We start from the raw sequence: 22,369 nt of genomic DNA, 5'->3' as shown, positions 1-22,369 counted from the left end.
ATAGTCTGTATCTCACTTGTCTACCTTATTATATGTATATTTATCAAAACAATTGACCACTTTAAGCCTTTATATTATTTTTCTGCATATATTGTCCACCATCTTGAATTTTGGCACTGAAAATGAAGAAAAAAATTGGAAACAGGTTGTTTTGTATTCAATGGGGTCCTAGCAAGTAAAAAATCACCAGTTGCAAAAATCTATATGAACCGTTCCTAAAATTGCACGATTCCCCATACTATTGAGGCATTTTATCAGATTATTAACATTTTCTGCTGCTCTCCACCCCCTACAGGGGGAATATTGTACTCCACCTGTGTGAGGAATATAGTACTCCACCTGTGTGGGGAATATGGTACTCCACCTGTGTGGGGAATATGGTACTCCACCTGTGTGAGGAATATGGTACTCCGCAGGCTTCTACTGGGGAATAGCTTAGTTATATACTTATTCATTTGGCTGATTTTTCCATCCAAAGCAACTTACAATTACTACAAAGGCAGGCCTCCCCTGAGCAACTCGGAGTCTTGCTCAAGGGCACAACGGGCACAACTCACCCAGTTCCTACGCCACTACGCTACCAGCGCCCCTAGTGGATCTCCCCTGGCCCCATCTAATCTAAAAATACTGTCCAAAAGGGATCAGTACAAATCCCCAGCCTGATATTAAGATTAGAGTCTTTGCTGATATTGCCTGCTATACCAGTGGCAGAGGTGACACAGACGCAGACCTGTTTGAACATTAGATGTGAATTTCTGATCTCAGCCTGTCCTGAGACTCAGGATGGAAGACCACAGGTGGTTGTATGAAGTGTTGACCACATATGTGATCCATCACACATAGAGGGTTGAAACGGAGCAGAAATCAAGGATTTTTTATTTCACCATGTGATCTGTTTCCCAGATCCTATCACATATTGAAATTGATGCTGACCCATTAATTGATTCTGTGGTGAACTAGCCAGTTCCAGTGAGGGCTCATCATGTACTCATCAGGCTCTTGTATGTTTTTGCCCACAAATCGATATTTCAGACCAGGAAGAGAGTGGCTTTTAAAGCAAAATTATTTGATTAACATATACTATGTGTGGAGAGACATCACCATCGTTATCTCGTTTTTGAACGTCTGCATTTCCAATTTCTTCATCCCCGTGAGAGTTTAACAGGTGCGATAATTCAAAATCCCCATGCTATTTTCCCATAGGAAAAATCTCAAGATACCGGATCTTAACTTTTCATATTTAGATTGTATTTAGATTATATATTTAAATGACATTGATAGTTATATATTTAATTTCAGACTGATATTGCAGATGAATGTTCTTCATAGCATTCAGGAAACCAATAGCTTGTGTCCAAGACGAAGGAATTGATAGTTAACTTCAGGCGGAAAGAACAACAGTTTGAAGCCATTAACATCAATGGTGAGACAGTGGAGAGGGTGAGAGACTTTAAGTTCCTGGGCGTTACCATCTCAGAAGACCTCACCTGGGACAGTCACACTCAGAACACTGTAAAAAAAGGCCAACAACGTCTGTACCACCTCAGACGATTGAGAAAGTTTGGTATGCGACCCAAGATCCTAAGGTCTTTTTACAGAGGCACGATTGAGAGCATCTTGACTGGGACCATAACTGCATGGTATGGGAACTGCTCTCAATACAATAGAAAAGCACTTCAGAGAGTTGTGCGTACAGCACAGACCATATGCGGCTGTGACCTACCCTCCATACTGAAGTTATTTGAGGGAAGATGCATTAGGAAGGCAAAAAAAATCTTGAATGATCCTAGTCGTCCCAACCATGAACTATTTGAGCTATTACCATCTGGCAAACGATATAGAAGCTTGAAAGCTCGTACCACCAGACTCCAAAGTAGTTTCTTGAACCAAGCAATTAGATTGCTGAACTCATGCTGAAGACAAGGCACTTTTTTTTTTCCTACACACACACACACACCCTTTCATTTATTTATTTTTTGAGGAGAAAAAAAACACAACGAATTTTACTCTATTATAAACCTATAATGAGATGTAATAAAAGAAATGTTAAATCTTGAATCTTGAATCTTGTCTTGTGTTGCTGTACTATTTATACACTGGCTCTTATTGTGCCAAATCCCAGTTACAAATGCATAGGTAATATCTGAGCGAGTAGATGACAGTTCATGGTGTGTTTATTCATGAGACAGATTAATGAGATGAATCCATAATGTGAACCCGTCTGTCCTGAGCGTAGATGTCATTCTCCTGTTACCGTGGGAGATGTTAGAGGGAATAGCAGACTTTCTCGCTCTTCAGTTTGAGGTTGTGGACTGGCGGCATGCCAAACTTCTCCCTCAGGACGTCCTGGACTTTGGCGTCCGTGATGTTACACATCTCCATCAGGTCAAACTCTTCCTGGTACCCAAACGTGACCTCACTGTACACCCAGCCAATCAGAGCCCTGAAGCCGGTGGGTGTCTGCAGGGAGCAGATTGATTTGTTGGTGAAGAGTGAGTCAGGGGCGGTCTGGTAGAATTGGGCGGCGGCGTGGAAGTCCTCGGGCCATCGGGGCTCCAGGGTGAAGCAGTAGATGACCCTGGTCCGGCTGCGGTCCACCAGGCTGGATGTGGCGAAGGCCTCGTTGGGGACCAGCGGTGTGCGAGACGTTTTCTCCAGGACCCATGTGCCGTGGTCCTCCTTTAGGCGGAACATTCCGGCTGCCTGGGGCTGCTCCTTCCCCGACGTCAGCTCTAGGGGCTCCCAGATCTGACAGGAGACTCCGAAGCTGACGTCAGTGATGTAGGAGCGTCCGGCCACGTCCACCCTGTTGATGAGGTGTCCCTCGCGGGCACTGAAGTCCTGCTGCTGTGGTTGGTGGACGCGGGCGCCCAGCATGGTGTGTGCGTATCCCATCTGCCCCAGCGCCCAGGAGAAGAGCAGGTTGCTCTCGCAGCACCAGCCCCCACGGCGCTGACGCACCAGCTTGTTGAAGACCAGCGGCAGCTCCATGCTGTTCTGCTGGCCGCTGTGCAGGCTCAGGTTCTCAAAGGGGATGCTCAGCACGTGCAGGCGGTGCACCAGCTGCAGAGAGGCCAGGTCCGGCTTCTCAAACGGACCGCTGAAGCCGATCCTCTGGAAGTACTCCTGCAGGTCCATTCTGCACCTATAGTAAGTAAGTAAGTAAGTACAATTTATTTATAAGCACATTTAAAATACAATTTACACTGACCAAAGTGCCGTACATAGTGCACTAAAAGGACAATACATACATGAATACAAATATAACTATCATAAAAGGGCAGGGAAAGCCAGGGGGAAGAGCTGTGTATTGAGCCTAGATTTAGAATCAGTGCTTGAGGGAGTCCCAGATAGAGTGAGTTACATTAATCCAGCTGTGATGTAGTAAAGGGCGGCTGATGGTGTCAAAGACATCTTTTATGATTTGCACACACACAAAACACACACTTCAACAACATACATATACACACATAAAATCCTGCAGGTACATTATATCCTTCCAGAAGGCAGGAGGTCAAATCAAGCAAGGCATATTCTCGTATTGTTTTGTTTTTAAGTTGGATTGCTTCAGTCCCGTCGCCACCATACTACTGAGCAGGTGGGTTTAGTGAGGGGGGCAGTGAGGGCAGTGAGCACAACATTGGGCAGAATGATCTTCTAAAAACAGCAATAACAATAACATGGCCTAGCCTCCCTCCCCCCCACCATTTAATACAGCCTACAGCAGCCTTAGTCTGTAGATGACCTTTGTCTGTAGCTGACCTTAGTCTGTAGATGATCTTGGTCTGTAGATGACCTTTGTCTGTAGCTGACCTCCGATCCCTGAATGAGAAGGTTGAGAGATGAGTAGAGGGTTTCATTGGCTTTGTCAGAGATGGTGAACCGGACCACTCCCATAATGCAACTGGCTGTCAATCACAATTCCAGACTTTTCCTAATCGTGCCTAAAACCTTCCGACCGTCCATCTGATCAACCAACCGATCGACCAACCGAACGTCATACCACCCGCCTTACTTACATGTATCAGAATAATTGCCTCTTTATAAGCAGCCTACATATACCTACATGAACCTACACGTATCCAACATGTGCCCAGAATTGGTGCAACATGTACTTATTCTGTTGGAACATGATGGATACATGTAGGCTTGTGTTGGAACATGAATACATGTAGGAAAACTGTACAATGTTGAAATTTCGTTAAATGAACATTCATTAGTCTATTTGTGTCGTTATTGACAAGCTATTGCTATTGTTGCTTAAACTATTATGCGTAATAACCATCTGCAAAACAGGACTATAACCAATTATCTGCAAGATATGAGAAATGTCATAGGCTGGCCTTACCACACTTTCTCTTTCTTACATCAATACGTTATGAAAGCATATGAGCCCACATGGACAATATCCCTCGGACTGCAATTTGAATAGATTTTGCTGTGCTGTACTGTAAAAGTAGGCCTACGGCCTAGAGCCTAAATACTGTAATGTTGACAGTGACACTAATAAAGATACGTTTATTAAGTAGGCTAACAAATGAAAAGTGTTTTCAGCTGAATGGCATGAAGGCTATATGTGGACCGCCTGGACCTTTGAGCAAAACATCAGCAGACAGAGAAGCCCTCAGTGTAGCTATGCAGACCAGAGTCGGCGCCAGAGCAGATCTACTGGAGGGGCATTGGGTCATCGGTGGGGGGGCACTGCCGTTTGAGAAATATTTTATGTTTTTCTTAATTAGGCCTATTATTTCTTTTTATATTGATATATTTATTGTTAATTTCCATATCATGTTAATTACACATACTGTCGATAATAAAACAGTAGAAAGGGGTGGGGTAGCATAAAGTTTGTCTCTACTCCAGCGAGGACGGAGGATCACTCAGATGACACACAAGGGCTGTCGTAGAGGCTAAACGCAAATAAATGCAGTTTACTCACCTCTGACATGTCAGAAATAGTTTATCCACCTCTAAACAGTTTGAGAACTTTACAATGTCAAAATGTAACAACGCCATGGTACATGGATGCTATACTTTTGAGTCCGCTCTCCACCACGTAGCAGATCTGACTTTACTCCACTTAAACGCACCTTCCGCGCGCAGGCGAGAGGTTTGTCATTGTAAATAGAGTGGCAGATTCCAGCTGGCTTGTCATTGTCTTCCTCCGTAGCGGCAACTGGTTTTCAACCAAGAACCCAACTACATCTATTAGTGATGACACATAATACTGATTGTTCCTTAGTTGACTTGCATTGACAAGGGTTGCATTCCTTGTATTGCAACGCATCTCCCTCTCCTTCCACATTGCATTACAAGACATGTGGTCCCTCCGAAGTTTCATGTTTATGAAATCCACGGTCTTTGGTCATGGCGTGTTTCCAGTTATGATAGCCCACACTCGCGAAGGCATCCAATGTTCCAGATTGTCCGAGTCTGCTGCTGTAAGAGGCTGACGAAGAGGTCCAGGCCTAAGCCATTTTCGTAAATCCATTTTTTGTCGATAATATTATAGGCTAACTACCTATAAGGACAGACAAACTGTTTTATTTTTTATTTCCGATTCAACCAACAACTTGAAATGCAATGGATTCTGCGCGCTGCAGTTCAACGTTTAGATACAAATTCAAATGTAAAAAGTTTAGCTACTCGGCGACCAATGAGGATTGACCAAGCCTAGTAACCTGCTATGCACAACTAAAATGATGCGTTCTCCCCTTAATTTAATTTGATTTAATTTAAGTTACAGTTTGCACATTTAATATTAAAATAATGACTAAAAGGGATTTTTTCTTTGCCACGCCATGGCCTGTGGTAGGAGGGGCATCAATGACCGCTAGGGGGGGCACGGCCTACGAAGGCCCCACCATAGCGCCGGCACTGATGCAGACTGCTCGGGGGAACCTGCTTATCTAACTGTGGGTCGCCAGTCGAACTGACAGGCTTATCATAAATTCGCATTTATTTCCATTTGGCTATAGTCTACGATTAAAGTTCCTATGGTTCACAACTACTCGCAATATGCTATCGACAGTTAATCACAATTTGTAGCCCTATTGGTCATGTTAAGCGTTACTTGCAATGTGAAACTAAACATAATTTAAAACTGTCTTAGATTTTAGACAAACAGACAAAATGCACCAAAAACAAAACCTCCGGAGAGGTAGCTACACATTTGTTGTTGCATGATAAAGCAATGAACGTGCTGGTAGGCGTTTGACATGACGTTTGATGGATCCACCGGTTGGTAGGAAGGGAGGTTTTTGGCATCATTCCCGCGCTATACTATGGAGCAGTGTTTCCCAAACTTTTTTTCTGGCGACCCACTTTTTGAAAATGACAGACCATCGCGACCCATTTCACTTCAAATCTACCCTGCAACCACCAATATTGTTTTAGGCCACAGGTTCTCCAACTTTTCTATGCCTCCCCCAACCATACATTGCTATAGGATCCCTGCTTTGAACACGGTTGTGTTGCATTTTGAGCACCATCAGCGTGAAAAGTTGGAAATGACTACTGAAAAGATACGTTTAATGCGCATCCCAGAGTAGGGGAAATTCTCGCATGTTGCGCAGTCGTCATTCGTCAGCATAGTAAGCTGTTCCTGTATTTCTAAAAAATAAAATGTTGTAGGCTACGTTGCGTTGCAGACAAATGTGTCCATAACACTGTGGACGTCAATTCCAATGTAAGTAGCAAAAAACTCAAGTCGTTATATTGTATTGTTGTATTATATTATATTGTATAGTCGTTATATCAGAACAAGAGGCGTTTGCACAATAGCCGGAAGAATGCGCCTTTACTTTGGAGTTAGCTAGGTAGAAAACGAGAGGAATAGTGTTTAAAATGCCCATTTAAATTGTAGACTATAATGCACTGTTGTGCATTTTAAATCAGAAATAAGAATGTGAGGAGGTTGCTATTAACTTTAAATATTGCATCTGCAATCGGAACTGCAAATTGAATGGCCTTATGTCCGGTCTATGGATGTCTGCTTTAGTTGACAGCACGGTCACTAGATTTTAATCGGTAAAGTTGAGAAGCTGGTATCTATTAATGTTCGTGCAAATAGGCGGATTCATGTCCCTTGCAGTTTGCAACTGCGAGGTACATGGTAGGCGCCCCACAGAACGGTTTCATTTTGAGAGGTAGATATCCATGTTGGCACCCCCTCTGCGATGCGTTCGTCCCCCAGTTTCATGCGCCAGTTTCATGAGCTTTTATGACAAAACCATGACTGTGGTAGTTAACAATCTACATCCTAATAGAAAACTGTTAGCTTTCCTGGTATCAAATGACAAATGGTATCAGTTAGGCCTATAACACAACATAAATTGTGCTGGCGACCCAAATAAAATCTCCTGCGACCCACCTGTGGGTCGCGACCCAGACTTTGGGAAACACTGCTATAGAGCCCAGTGGTAGCTCTGTGTGTGTGTGTGTAGTGTACCCACTATGTGCACTCTCAACAGGATTACATTACATTAACATAACATTACATTACATTACATGACACTTTTTAACCTAAAGCGATTCCCAACAAGAGAAACAATCAAGGTAGAGAGCAATAAGGACAAGTTAGTTCAGCAGTGAGTGCTACTTCCATACAGTCAAGTGTCAGTTGGTAAGTGCTAGAATTAGTAAGTAGAGCTACGAGAGGAGATACTTTCTGAAGAGCTGGGTCTTCAGGAGTTTTTTGAAGGTAGAGAGGGGCGCTCCTGCTCTGGGAGGTAGCAGTAACAGCAGTAACTGAGGATCCAATTACACACACACACACACACACCCACCCTCAAGTGCTCACACGAACATCTCATCTGCACTGAAAGTCAAACAGAGAATAGAAACATTAAACACACACGTGTACTCACACACACACACTCACCGTTCTGCTGCTGAGACTGTGATTTGTGTATGAGATCTGTGGTCAAAGTGCAACTCCCCAGGCTGCATCGGCACAGTGTGTGTGCGCGTGTGTGAGAGATAGAGAGATAGATACGGGGTTTTCAGTGTGTGTGTGTGTGTGTGTGTCACAGAGGTGGGAGTAAGTCACACATGTGCAAGTCACAAGCAGTCAAGTCTTAACCTTCAAGTCTCAAGCAAGTCCAAGTCATGTTTTGTGACAGTCAAGCATTTCAAGTCATAGCTTGGGTCAAGCAAGTCAAGTCAAGTCATGAAAAAGTGAACTAATCAATCAATCAAACGCTGCCGCCGACGTCACTGCCAAACTTTGACAAGCGCGATAGCGCAATGGGTTTTAGGAGGGTTTAGGACCGTCAATGCTATATCATATTATACATAAGCCTAACATGTGAAATAAGCTACTTTTCTAAGCTGATTGCTGGCAGTTAGCTAGGCCTACTTACTGTTGTTAGTCTACTACTAGGTTGTAACGTATGGAACAGGGACGTGTTTAAGAGGGAGGGAGAAAGAGGCGCTTAGTTTAGGTTACATTGGCAACATTTTCGCTATATCAAGATTAAACTTAGACATGAAAATGTTTCACTTTGCCATTTCACACATTTTAACCTAATATGGCGTTAACTAAAAAGCATAATAGATTCAAAGCCAACTCTTAACATACCTCAAATTTGACGTTAGGTTTCTAACACGACTAACTTCGGATGAAAATCAACGTGGTGGTTATGTCGCTATTTTGCATACTTGCAGACTGCTGTTCATTTCTCCTTTGGCTTGTCAGATACATCATCTGTGAAGCCAAACATTATTATGTTTTGGTACAAACGTAGATCCTTCCATGTTAGCCTACCTCAGTCTGTCTCATTTGATCTGGCACTTGCTGTTGTTGGTCTGTCGCGTCACTTGGTACAATGACAGGTTCACTCGCGTGACGCATGCAACAGCACCTAATCAGATTTTCTAAAATCTTAAAGTTAACTCCTAATATCTATGACAAAAAATAAAAAGTCAAGTCATTTCAAGTCATTTGTCTCAAGTCTAAGTCAAGTCTCAAGTCATGAATAGCAAGTCAAAGTCAAGTCGAGTCTTTTATACATGTTGATCAAGCAAGTCTCAAGTCTTAAATAATGTGACTCGAGTCTGACTCGAGTCAAGTCATGTGACTCGAGTCCCCTATGTCTGGTGTGTCAACACAAAGATCATGTGAGGCTTCCAAACCACAGGGCCATACTGCATAATCACCACTAGAGGGAACCATACTGCGTTGCGTACCCACCACTAGAGAGACAAAGCCATAATTATGCCATTCTGTGAATGCCTGTTTCTCCTCTGGTACCTGGTCTCTCTCTCCATCTTTCTCTCTCTCCATCTTTCTCTCTCTCCCTTTTTCATTCTTCCTCCATCTCTCCTTTCCTCACCCCCCCCCCCCACTGTCTCCTCTCAATATTTCTCTCTCTTTTTTCCTCTCTCCCTCTGTATACCTCCACATCTCTCACACTATCTCCATCTTTCTTTCTCTCTCCCTCTCCATCTCAGCAGGTCAAAGGTCAGGTCTTTTTGCCCATTGTATCCTTCCAAGATTTTCATCAACACTGAGAAGCCTGGCAGCTGAATTCTGAACAGCCTGCAGTCCTTTAATAGATTTTTGATTGAGGCAAGGGGTCTGGGAAAAGGCTTTTACAGTATGCATGTGTGAAGGGATAAAGGAAATACTCACTGATAAGATAGATATTATTGTGGAAATATGAATAATAATAATAAAAGCAAGCATATGCAAGCTTTCTGATGTGTTGTTCTGACTTTGTAATGTTTTGATCTTATCAAGTAATCCGCAGAAATCTGAAATAAGTGTTCTGTATGGGTTCCTGCCATGGGCGGATTATGAACTTTTGGGCCCCTGGGCCCAGATGTATTAAGGGCCCCCCCACTTATTGTCATATATGTGGGAGGGGGGTTTGGGGGTCCTCCCCCTGACATTTTTTAATTTTGTTTGATGTGATTTCCTGTATTCTGGTGCATTTTGGGGATGGCCAATACTAAATTCAATCAGATTCATAGCCTACATCCTGATTTGTTGATATTGAGGCAACCCCCTGGTTCCTGCTCATAAAGGAGATGAGTTGGCAGATATGCTATAAAAGCAACAAAGCAGAATTGTATTTATTTATATATAAAATACAGTACAGCTGAAGTTAAGACCATTAAGAAAAGACAAAGGAGAAGTCTTGTGGATAATGGTCAGACCGGGCTTCACAACATTCAAAGAAGAGTGTGGTGGTGTAGTAGCCTACATGCATGAAGCTGAAGAGATATAGAGGGTTAAAGCGGAGCTAGTAATCAAGCATCTTTGGATATAGGCTATACCTTGTCTTGCAAAGGAACTCTGGACATAATGTTTTAGGTGTTTCTTTTATTTTCTTAGGATAACTGATTTAATAAAGAGATTATAGCAGTAGGCAGACGCAATAGGGGAATAATTTGGGAATAAATCACTCAGACCCACACTCCATTTCAGAAGGTGGCGATAATGCACCAAACGTTGTTTGCCATCCGCCATAAAAACAGGAAGAACAAGAACAAGAAGAAGACAATCAATTTTCTGACTCAAGCCTCACTTCAAATGTTACATCTCTATGCTTTACACATTATTTGGAGCGGAGATCAATGACAAAGTTTGTCAAACCACGGACATTAAGGTCGTAAGCAGGGGAGTGTTGTGTGTTGTTGTTCAGGTTATACAACTTTGACGAACTGTTGACGAGACATGGTAGCCTGACTGATGATATTTAAAGGAATTGTGGTCTTATGTAAAGATAGTATTTGTAAAATATTTGTAGAATGCAGAAAGGGGCAGACGGTAGGCCTACGCGCACCAGCTTTATCTCACGTAGTGAGGGTTTGAGGCCGCCTCAACACATAGAAAGCGCGAGGCACCGGGTCGATGTTAACTCAAAGGTGAGTGGGAGTCTTTGATGTTACTGTAGCCTACTGTGTCTGACGGAGAGACTAACTTACATCTTTTGCCAAAAGTCCGCAAGGTTGTTTTGCTGAGACTGCAGGGTAGATCGCAAATTCCATTGGTGACTGAATCTTACAATAAATGTTCATACTAAACTATTTCCACATAGATTTGTATGGTCCTACTACTACCCCACGACATTCCATTTCAGTAGCCTATGTGCATGCATGAAAATGACACAAAAATACAAACACCCCTTGTGTTGTTTCATCCTTATTATTGTCATGGCCTTTTTGTTTTGGAGACTTCACATTGGGACAACATTAACAAAGGATTATATTTCTAGAGAAAATACTGATTGTCACAATAAAGGAGTTTTGTGTTTTTTTCTGAAACTAGGGACTTCTATGAAACCAATGAGACTGTGGTACAAACTTTTAATGATTGAATCGTACCGAGAACATGTTTGTCTTCCATTCTACAAAGTTTGGTCAGGCTGGGAATAATACTTTTTAAGATGAATGTCCAATCATTGCCTCCAAGATAAGGCCTTTTAGAGAGTGTAAACAATCAAGGGCAAAAAGACTATTAAAACAATAGAATTGAACAAAAATATTTGACAGATTTTAGTTATGGAACCTAAACATTGTGTAGACAAACTTTGAGGGAAATCGGGAGTCGGTGCTGTAACCATTTTTACTGGATTTTGTCTGATTTGACACAGAATGACCCACAAATTTAAGTGACAATGCATTTTTGTGTTGTAGACAGATGAAATGACTCAGCATATTGAAATGATGAGTCACAGGAAAGCATGTATCGACCTGGAGAAGGCTACCAAATTCATCACAGAAGCATTACAGGTAAGGCACACACACACACACACAGTAAAATATAGGCCTTTAAGATTTTGTAAGAGTCTTTTCTCTTCTGTCTATAACATAGCAAAATAGCTGCCAGTACCACTGGCGGTAATTATAAGGTAGATCCCGACCGTTATGGGATTTTAAAGACTGATACAGATTTTGATATTTGAGGATTAGGGATGCTGCGATCAGTGTTTTTTGGGGGCCAATTACCGATCACTGACATCAGTATCTGCTGATACCGATTACCAATCACCGATCAGTATGGCTATTGAAAGACAGTGCAGGGATCTACACTAACTTTTTAAAAAAATGTTTAAAGCCAACAATTAAACATGCCAATGCACCAGTTGCATAGCCTAGAAATCTAGACGCGCCCCTAGTGGCAGGGCTAGTCTAGCAACTCTCCGTTGGCTTGTGAGCTCCAGAAATCGAAACTTAATCAGGGCATTGAAATCGTGTATAGAGTCGTTTGGTGGGCTTAACATAATGATTGATGGCAGAGTTGCAACAGTTTGGCTTGAATTCCCTGCTACTTGAAAACAAATATCCTATTGCGTCCTATTGCGTGCAGAGGGAATTTGAAAGACAACTGATTATCCCGCCCCTCGGACTGAGCACTGCGAACGGTGAGTGCCCAGACCCTACATTTTAATGTGGGTCTGGCTCGCCAGGCTACCAGTTGCAAAGATTAAGGGTGCTTTCACACTGGTGCACTTCATTATTTAAAATGTTTTACATATTCCAGCCCCTTAACTGGACTAACCGACCAAACTATTTTGAGTGAATATCGGCTGATAATGATCGGCGGTCGATCGATTGGAGCATCCCTATTGAGGATTTCAAAAAACGATAAACTATAAATATAAAATATTAATTTTTGACAAACACAATGTAAAAATGCACTCACAAGGTGGGATTTTGTGTTTAATTAGGCTTTACTATCTGGTATCCTAATGAATGGGTCATCCAATAAAATAATTATTATGAATAATAGCATCAGGTTTTTGTTCTTATCTGTGATGAACACCATGATATGCCACGACGATAACTTTCAAGGTATTTCCTTTATGCTTTGTGATGGCTTTTTACACACTGTTTAAACAGCATTAAACAGTGTTATACTGTACTTTGTGTGATTGGAAAGGAAAATTGCAAAATGTTGGATCAGTGGTAGAGTTGGATCAGAGTACCAGAGTACTCAGAAAACTATTGGTTCTCCAAGTACCACCATTATGACCACCATTATAATACAGTAGCGTAGGGCAATTTAACTACAAATTTTAACTTTATACTGTAGGCCTATATACTGTTTTGTGTCATTTTTTCAAGATAGACAAAAACAAAAAATTTTAATTTTAAGTTCAGTAATTGCGTGGTTCCAGAGATCCAGCTCTTCAGAGAAAATCTCCTCTCGTAGCACTACTTACAACTAGTCTTGCTGATCCTAGCACCTGACTAGAACTGACACCCGACTGTTTAAAAACTGCACTCACTGATGCACTTATTCTTATTGTACTCTACCTTTTTAAAATTGTCCTACAATTCTTGAGAGAATTGCTTTAAAAAGCTTAAACTGTTACCATGTTAGTCGCTTTGGTTAAAAATGCGTCAGCCTAATGTAATGTAATATACAGGTGCTGGTCATATAATTAAAATATCATGAAAAAATTGATTTATTTCAGTAATTCCATTAAAAAAGTGAAACTTGTATAATGTATACATTCATTCCACACAGACTGATATATTTAAAGTGTTAATTTCTTTTCATTTTGATGATTATAACTGACAACTAATGAAAACCCCAAATTCAGTATCTCAGAAAATTAGAATATTGTGAAAAGGTTCAAGACACATGTTGAAGACACATGGTGTCAAGACACATGTTGAAGACACATGGTGCCACACTCTAATCAGCGAATTAACTCAAAACACCTGAAAAGGCCTTTAAATTAGTCTAGTTCTGTAAGCTACACAATCATAGGGAAGACTGCCGACTTGACAGTTGTCCAAAAGATGACCATTGACACCTTGCACAAGGTGGGCAAGACAAAGGTCATTGCTAAAGAGGTTGGCTGTTCACAGAGCTCTGTGCCCAAGCACATTAATAGAGAGGTGAAGGGAAGGAAAAGATGTGGTAGGAAAAAGTGTACAAGCAATAGGGATAATCACACGCTGGAGAGGATTGTGAAACAAAACCCATTTAAAAATGTGGGGGAGATTCACAAAGAGTCAGTGCTTCAAGAACCACCACGCACAGAGGTATGCAAGACATGGGTTTCAGCTGTCACATTCCTTGTGTCAAGCCACTCTTGAACAAGAGACAGCGTCAGAAGCGTCTCGCCTGGGCTAAAGGCAAAAAGGACTGGACTGCTGCTGAGTGGTCCAAAGTTATGTTCTCTGATGAAAGTAAATTTTGCATTTCCTTTGGAAATCAAGGTCCCAGGAGGAAGAGAGGAGAGGCTCAGAATCCACGTTGCTTGAAGTCCAGTGTAAAGTTTCCACAGTCAGTGATAGATAGATAGATACTTTATTGATCCCCAGGGGAAATGGTGATGGTTTGGGGTGCCATGTCATCTGCTGGTGTCAGTCCACTGTGTTTTCTGAGGTCCAGGGTCAACGCAGCCGTCTACCAGGAAGTTTTAGAGCACTTCATGCTTCCTGCTGCTGACCAACTTTATGGAGATGCAGATTTCATTTTCCAACAGGACTTGCCACCGGCACACAGTGCCAAAGCTACCAGTACCTGGTTTAAGGACCACCCTGTTCTTAATTGGCCAGCAAACTCGCCTGACCTTAACCTCATAGAAAATCTATGGGGTATTGTGAAGAGGAAGATGCGATACGCCAGACCCAACAATGGAGAAGAGCTGAAGACCACTATCAGAGCAACCTGGGCTCTCATAACACCTGAGCAGTGCCACAGACTGATTGACTCCATGCCACGCCGCATTGCTGCGGTAATTCAGGCAAAAGGAGCCCCAACTAAGTATTGAGTGCTGTACATGCTCATACTTTTCATGTTCATACTTTTCAGTTGGCCAACATTTCTAAAAAAACTTTTTTTGTATTGGTCTTAAGTAATATTCTAATTTTCTGAGATACTGAATTTGGAATTTTCGTTAGTTGTCAGTTATAATCATCAAATATATATCAGTATGTGTGTAATGAATGAATATAATATACAAGTTTCACTTTTTGAATGGAATTACTGACATAAATCAACTTTTTGATGATGTTTTAATTATATGACCAGCACCTGTAATTTGATATAATTTTAAGTGATTATTTTGTCTTCCTGAAAGCACATCTTGGGAGTCTCCCGGAGTACCATTACAGAGAGCCCACGTACCACCAGTGGTACACGTACCACAGTTTGAGAACCACTGTGTTAGATAACGTTCATACTATCATATGAGTACATGGATGGAACACATTGCCTGCATTGTGTGTGCGGAGCGGTTTCGTTCTCGTGTTGATTTTGCACATAATTTCGGCGTCCATGTTAACAGGTTACAGCTGCCACACTACCTCATCATAACCGCGACACAGACGTGGCTTGAACCATGCTGCAACTACGGCCCAGTTAGAGCAGTGGTTCTCAAACTGTGGTACTGGTACAACTGGTACCACAATGTTAATAACTTAATTTAAAAATAATTATCAGCCATTATGAATGCAGCTACTGATAGATCAGCAACTAGCTAATATCGTCCGATAATATCGGCACACCGATTTATTGATCGGGCTCTAATGTAAGGCCACTCTCCATAGACAATAAACACACAATGCTATAGCAACACCAGTCAGATATTGTCTATGGTCATTACATTTGTCTGTTGGGCAGATAAATGTATTCTGGTAGCATCACCACATACCATTTTCTTTTAGTTCTTTTGTTTGATGTGTATGTAAATTAGTTCTTCTGTTTGATGTGTGTGTAAATTAGTTCTTCTATTTGATGTGTGTGGAAGTTAGTTCTTCTGTTTGATGTGTGTGTGTAAATTTGTTGGATTTCTTTGGCTCCATTAGCATGAGGTAGTTAGGAACCGGGAGCTCTGCATGTTGATCTGCCGTCTGGAGGAGAAGGAAGTGGAGACTGGGCGGAGCCTAATGGAGCAGGCGGAGTCAAACAAACAGCTGTGGTTGGAGATCAGTGCACTAAAGAAACAGCTGAAGGCAAAAGACAACGCTCTCTCAGAGGCCAATCAGGTGTGTGTGACTGTAACATAGGAAAAGACGTGTGTGTGTGACTGTGTCTGTATCCAAGAAAAACACAACTCACTCTGAGGGGCCAACCCTATGTGTGCGTGTTCTTACAGGCCCACCAGAGGTGTGTTGAAATTTGGCAAACAGTGCCAAATGTTCGTGGTGAACATGTTTTCTCTGAACAGTTAAAGGTGCGATTTGTAGGATTGTTACCGAACGTTCTGTAGGCCAAAATCAAAACACTGGTGAACGTTCTCAAGACTACCAGACGCGAGCCTCTTCTGGGTTGCCAGATGTAATGAAGACTTAGCTAACGTTAGTTGACCTGCAGCTGCTTAAACGTTTCTCCAACCATGACCCAGCTACACATTACAGAAACAGTGAAAACAAAAAATACCTCTAACCAACGTAACATAGCTGAACATTTAGCTGAAGTTAGCGATGCAGATGAAGTTTAGCCTAGGCTACCTGTTGTGGAGAAATATGGCCAGCTCTGCGTCAGACTTGATATTCTTCATTTGACGAAGACGTCACCATCTCAGGAAGCTCCTCCGATGTCCACTTAATTTGTTTCTTGTTTTAATTTTGGAAATGTACCTGCCTCTCGTAGGCGTTCATAACTACAACTGACAGCTGTTGACAGTTGGCCTTTGCTAATTTGGCAACCCAAATAGGAGGACGCGCTAGTCCATTATTAATACACTATTCTAGAATTAATCGTTCAAAACATAAACGAAAATTCCAAGAGATTCCGCCCCGTAACTCATTTTTTTCCATGGGTTTTAGGGGTTTTTACGGGTTAGAGTAGTGTTGTCAAATAAGCCATTATTTCAATTCATCGTGTTTCCTTACTCTCTGACAACATATGGTGATCATTTTTGGAATGGTTACAGTTTATTTTCCATTATTTCCTACATACTGGACCTTTAAACTTTAACGATTTGGTGTTTACAAACATTCCATGGTAACCGTTTGGTGTAAACATTCCATGGTAACGGTTTGGTGTAAACATTCCATGGTAACGGTAACACAGCTCCAGTTCAGCTCCACTATATGTTCGCAGAGAACTACCTCCTTAGACTGTTTGCAATCATTCGCCTGTGTTTGGGAATTTGAACACACCTCAGGTGTGTGTGTGTGTTTATTGACATGGGTGTGCTTGGCTCATGTTTTCTTTCAGTTGTTTGGTGAGGACACTCTCACACTCTCACTCACTTACACACCCTCTCACACACACACACACACACACACACACACACACACACACACTACTCATGGTGAGTAATGTATTATAGATTCTTAGGATTACATAAGCAATGTGTTACATTACATTAGCTGTCAGATTTGGAGGTTGTATTTACCACTTAATTTCATGCAATTTCATGCAGACTGTGGCGTTCCTGAAGAATGAACTAAAGGATCTGCATCAACAACAGCAGATGAATCACTGGTATACACACACATACACACACACACACACACCAGCTGACCAGCTGACACCAGCTCAGGAGTCACTGGTCTGGTCAGAACCGCTGGTCTCACCTGACGCCCAGAGTCCGCTGGTCTCATCTGCGGGTCAGAGAATTGTGGAGGCTCTAGTGTCTGGTGTTAAAGAAGAATATTCTGCTGATGCTGGTGGATATGAAGAGAGCCATCATTCTGGTAAGGGGAGCGAACAGCTACAAGTGGCCTATGCTATTGGGAGTATTTTATTAGGTTGTGCGTCTCGTGTTTGTGCGTACCTCTGAAATTCACCACCCAAACACTAGTTGGAGTGGTAAACTCCATGCTGTGATAGACCTCATTGAGTTAAAGTGTGCAATTTGTGATATCCACAATTTAAAAGTCTAAAGTCAGTGGCGTATGAAAAATGTGATTAGTACAAATTAGTAGCCTTTAATATGTGCCATTGTTATCGGCCGATATTTGCTATTTGCTGAAGGAAAGCCACATACTGATCCTTCATCTAAATTCCCAGTATTATCTTTACATTGCTGCGCTACAAACATGTGCCAGCTAGAAATGGCAACGGCACCTTTTTTTATGCGACAGGCAAGCGTGTTGGAAGTGTTTCCAGCCAAAAGAGACTGTCCACAGCAGCTCTACATCAGAGACCTTTCTGATTTGAATGGTCACATGAAACGCTATGCAGCAGTTACGGAGCAGACACACACGGCTCACGGCACAGTGGCGTTCTGCAACAATCACACAAAGTATCACACTGTTGAATGCTGTAAAAAGCCAACGTTGACATTTTTACTATTTCACTGTGTGCTCTGTGTGTTCACTAATTCACGGATGAGATAAATGCAGAGACCAAATTCCTTGTATACGCAAGTATACTTGGCCTAGAAACATTGTGTTGAATAAATATTATTGGACGATTTATTGTGTATTGGTTTTTAAAATCCTCAAGTATTGAAATCAGTATTGGTCTTTAAAAGCCCATATCGATCGGGCTCTAGTAGCCTTGAAATTCTGCTAAAAGAATGAAAGCATGTACTTAAATAAGTGAATGTAATTATATATGTGTGTATTCTTTTGTGTTTCTGCAGTGGAGGCAATTGATCCCAAATCAGAACTGACCTTCTCAGCTGCAGCGGAGGCAGTTGATCCCAAATCAGAACTGACCTTCTCCTCAGCTGCAGACATTAAAACTGAAATTATACAGGTGCGGAGTTTGGAACAGGGATCTACAGCACTTTTGTTTTGTAAGGAGCTCTAGTGAGACGGGGTTAAAACATGTAGGCAGCCAGAATGTGGGAGCACAGCATCTCGCCATTTTGACAGAAGATGAACTAAATGCGTTAAGCCACCTTGTGATTGATAATTAATGTCTAAACCCACATCAAACCTGCCAATGAAAATAAAACCGTAAACTCTCAGATAGCAGAAACACAAACGTAAAATTGTAATTTTGATATCTCTGTGAGTTTTAGGGAGACGAGGAAATGTCAACAGTGGCTCCGGTCTTCAGTTCTGAGTCGGACCAGTCTTCTCCAGACCCTGCGTCTCTGGCCCAGTTAAGGGGCGTGTCCGTAGTGCTGGTGGACTGCTGTAGAACACAGGAACAACAAGGAAAGGACGACGAGAACGTCAGAGATGGAGAACAACCCAAGAACAGTAAGACATCTCATACACACATACTCACACAGGCACGACCGCACATACACACACTCACACACAGACACGAACGAACGCACACACACACACACACACAGGCACGAAAGCCCATACACACACTCAGCCTAAATTAACTCTGATTCATGCCTGGTTCCATTGTGTGTTTGCATCATGTGAAAAGTGCAAATGTAAGATTTGTGTGTGCATACGTGTCCGGCCGTCCGTGTCATTGTTATATATATATATATACACAGTATATTTTTTTTTTTGTGAAACAGGAAATGGATCATCTCTGTCATCGTCAGCTATTGCAGCGTTCCCCTTCATCTCCGAGACCCCGACTCCTGAGATGGACAGGTCCAAACCTTCCTCCTGTTCTGTGCGTGGCCAGACCTTCCCCTCGCAGTCTCCTCTCCGACGACCTCCTCATGTTCACAAACGAAAGCGCCCTCTTTCCTGCCCTCAGTGTGGCAAGACCTTCCTTCACGCAGCGACGCTCCACGTACACCAGCGCGTTCACACCGGACGCTCGCACCACTGCACTTACTGTCCGAGAAACTTCCTCAGCGAGTGGGATCTGAAACGGCACCGGCGCATTCACACAGGAGAACGGCCCTATCACTGTGCTCAGTGCGGCAAGAGCTTCACTCGGAAGGATAACCTCCAATCGCACCAGCGTATTCACCTAGAGGAGAGAACATATCTCTGCTCTCACTGTGGGAAGGGTTTTACTCGTGAAGATTACCTTAAAAAACACCAGCGTATTCATACAGGATAAATCTTCAATTGACCAATTTCACAATGTCCAGGTGTCCGGCCTCATTGATGTTAATGATAGCTTAATTGGCAGGGTAAAACGTCTTCCTGTTTCTGTCTTTCCTGTGGTCTTTTCTTTTGCTGTCTATGGGACAGTGCGCTTCCACAGGAAGTTGATTTACACAGCGGTCCCATCTTGTGAAAATAGGCTAATTGAGAGCGTCACCTCCGACACCACACGGGGAAATGATTCAGGCCCAGTGTGGATTTTAGCTGCAAAGCAAACAAGGCTGTTTTCAAGGTTGCAGGTGTTAAAGCAGAATTCTGCCAATTTTTCTTTTTTTTTTACACTCTGGGGGCATGTTCATGGGGCAGCTACAGTGCTACACTCTGGGGGCATGTTAATGGGGCAGCTACAGTGCTACACTCTGGGGGCATGTTAATGGGGCAAGGCTGTTTTCAAGGTTGCAGGTGTTAAAGGAGAATTCTGCCAATTTTTCTTTTTTTTTTACACTCTGGGGGCATGTTCATGGGGCAGCTACAGTGCTACACTCTGGGGGCATGTTCATGAGGCAGCTACAGTGCTACACTCTGGGGGCATGAACATCGGTGCTCATGAACATTTGACCAGTGTCAACCATTTTGCTTTTATCAAAGAGAAAGAGGTTAAGAATAAGGGAGAAAAGTAAAAGTCTACAACAAATGTATGTGTATGTATATACTCTTTTGATCCCGTGAGGGAAATCTGGTCTCTGCATTTATCCCAATCCGTGAATTAGTGAAACACACTCAGCACACAGTGAACACACAGTGAGGTGAGGCACACACTAATCCCGATGCAGTGAGCTGCCTGCAACAACAGCGGCGCTCGGGGAGCAGTGAGGGGTTAGGTGCCTTGCTCAAGGGCACTTCAGCCGCGCCTACTGGTCGGGGTTCGATCCGGCAACCCTGAATCTGAAGCGCTAACCAGTAGGCCAAGGCTGTTAAGACAAGTCAACCAGGACACTTGGGCTGTCTACCAGCATTGACATACTAAAGGACCCCGTGTCTGCAGAGGCTTGGGCTTCATGTGCAGTCTGTCTCCGGTGGTCCCATGAAAACTGTGCAGAGGACAATGGGGTTATAGACCCTTTCAAGAGAGTTCCATTATCAGCATCATAGTTGGCCCCACAAGACTTCCTTTTTAACATTCCATATGTTATCTTAATGCAGAGGAAGTAGATTGGGGCCCAAATAAAACGTTCAAGCATTGTTTTTGTTTTTATTGTTGAAAGGGTGTATAGATGATGACGCTGCCATGACATGCACCACTTCTGTTTCCAGAGATGTAATGACCTTCTGCTGGTTGTTTTTCCTTCGGTATTTGTCATCGTTTGTGCAGGCTGTAGCTTGTTGTTTGTTAGCAGATATGCTGCATTTGATATACTGTACCTTTAAATAGGCTATGCTAGTTGTGGTTGCCAGTGTTTGTTGTTTAGTAAAATAGCTGTGAAATCAGCCTATTGTTTTGTGCTAAGCACAGACTGCCTGCCGTGATTCAGTTCTGTGTTTCTGTTTGCTTACTTTACTGTAAATTGAACTGAGTCAAGTTGAGGCACACCATTCCTGCCATGGTTATGATTATAGTATTAAGTACACTTAAAAAGTAAAAAAAAACAAAACAAAAAAACAGTTTAAAATATCATATTTTTCACCTAATTAAGGTAGCATAATATATCCTAAGAAATAAAATGTTTGTGAATTGAGTACATTTCTAATGTTTAATTTGTTCATATATCACTTAAAGTATTGCTCCCTATCCAGCTGAGTTCTCTGCTCTTTCATCTGAAATATCCACCCTAATTCCAAAATAAGTTGAGCTTGTCTATAAAATTCATCCAAAATGAATACCTTTGTGCAAGTCAGGTGTTTCAGTCAGGCAGTTGGGAATGAGTCACACCAACATGGGCAGTAATGCATTTGATACCATTCCTTAAAGTCTGCATTTGGCAGGCAGAATGTTAAAATGCCCTCTCCTTCTACAAAGTTCCCACGGATGAGGGCTGTTGGGTTTCTTCCCAACAGAATATTGTTCTATTTATTTATAAATGTACATACTGTAATTACACTTAAGTACTGTAAATTAAATATAAATGTACACACTGTACTCATCCTGCTGCCAGTAAGTTACTGTAAAATCTACAATAGTCTTTTTACAGTGTGGCCATATTCTATTGCTCTTCATTTTATTCATCCTGCACATACACTTATTCATTCTACTCTTATAATGTTATTGTATCTGCACTACAATGGTGTTACCACACTGCACATAGCTGTACATACTGTACATATCTGTCTATACGGTTCATACTGAATATCCATATTTATTCTGTTTTTCTCATAATATATTCTGTTAATACACTGCATATATCTACTGTATATTAGTCTTGCTCCTCTTGTTACTGCTACTACACTGCACATATATGTACTTGTTGTTCATACTACATAGCCATATTTATTCTGGTCTTATAAGGTTATTGCTTATACACTGCACATACTG

At 42.1% G+C, this 22,369-nt stretch overlaps 2 protein-coding genes across 12 annotated transcripts; one reads left to right on the top strand and one right to left on the bottom strand.

Annotated features, from left to right (window-relative positions):
- Positions 1-1,004: 1,004 nt before the first annotated feature.
- LOC143132378 (arylamine N-acetyltransferase, pineal gland isozyme NAT-3-like) lies at positions 1,005-9,035 on the bottom strand. Of its 10 annotated transcripts, none has more exons than XM_076291848.1 (4): positions 8,582-9,035; positions 7,788-7,819; positions 3,763-3,822; positions 1,005-3,145 (listed from the first exon to the last, which is right to left on the bottom strand). In XM_076291848.1, the coding sequence occupies exon 4, from the start codon at positions 3,136-3,138 to the stop codon at positions 2,266-2,268; it is 873 nt and encodes a 290-aa protein (XP_076147963.1). In that variant the 5' UTR covers positions 3,139-3,145; positions 3,763-3,822; positions 7,788-7,819; positions 8,582-9,035; the 3' UTR covers positions 1,005-2,265. The 10 variants fall into 10 exon arrangements, with proteins under 10 accessions (XP_076147963.1, XP_076147966.1, XP_076147961.1 ...); XM_076291851.1 differs by having other exon boundaries at positions 8,768-9,035; XM_076291846.1 differs by lacking the exon at positions 7,788-7,819 and having other exon boundaries at positions 7,883-9,035.
- On the top strand, positions 6,463-21,976 carry LOC143132376 (uncharacterized). 2 transcript variants are annotated; one of them, XM_076291845.1, is made up of 7 exons: positions 6,463-6,688; positions 11,644-11,739; positions 15,775-15,954; positions 17,340-17,613; positions 18,507-18,622; positions 18,891-19,074; positions 19,353-21,976. In XM_076291845.1, exons 2-7 carry the CDS (start codon positions 11,653-11,655, stop codon positions 19,850-19,852), a joined length of 1,341 nt encoding a protein of 446 aa, XP_076147960.1. In that variant the 5' UTR covers positions 6,463-6,688; positions 11,644-11,652; the 3' UTR covers positions 19,853-21,976. The 2 variants fall into 2 exon arrangements, with proteins under 2 accessions (XP_076147960.1, XP_076147959.1); XM_076291844.1 differs by lacking the exon at positions 6,463-6,688 and adding an exon at positions 10,495-10,872.
- Positions 21,977-22,369: the final 393 nt, after the last annotated feature.

The sequence above is a fragment of the Alosa pseudoharengus genome, unplaced genomic scaffold, assembly GCF_046254945.1.
Source record: "Alosa pseudoharengus isolate Yale_2024_CS ecotype anadromous, Long Island Sound unplaced genomic scaffold, YU_APseudo_1.1 YU_APseudo_1.1_scf_19, whole genome shotgun sequence".
NCBI classification, from domain to species: Eukaryota; Metazoa; Chordata; class Actinopteri; order Clupeiformes; family Clupeidae; genus Alosa; species Alosa pseudoharengus.
Note: the sequence above shows the minus strand (reverse complement) of the source record. Positions and strands in the feature narration are given on the sequence as shown.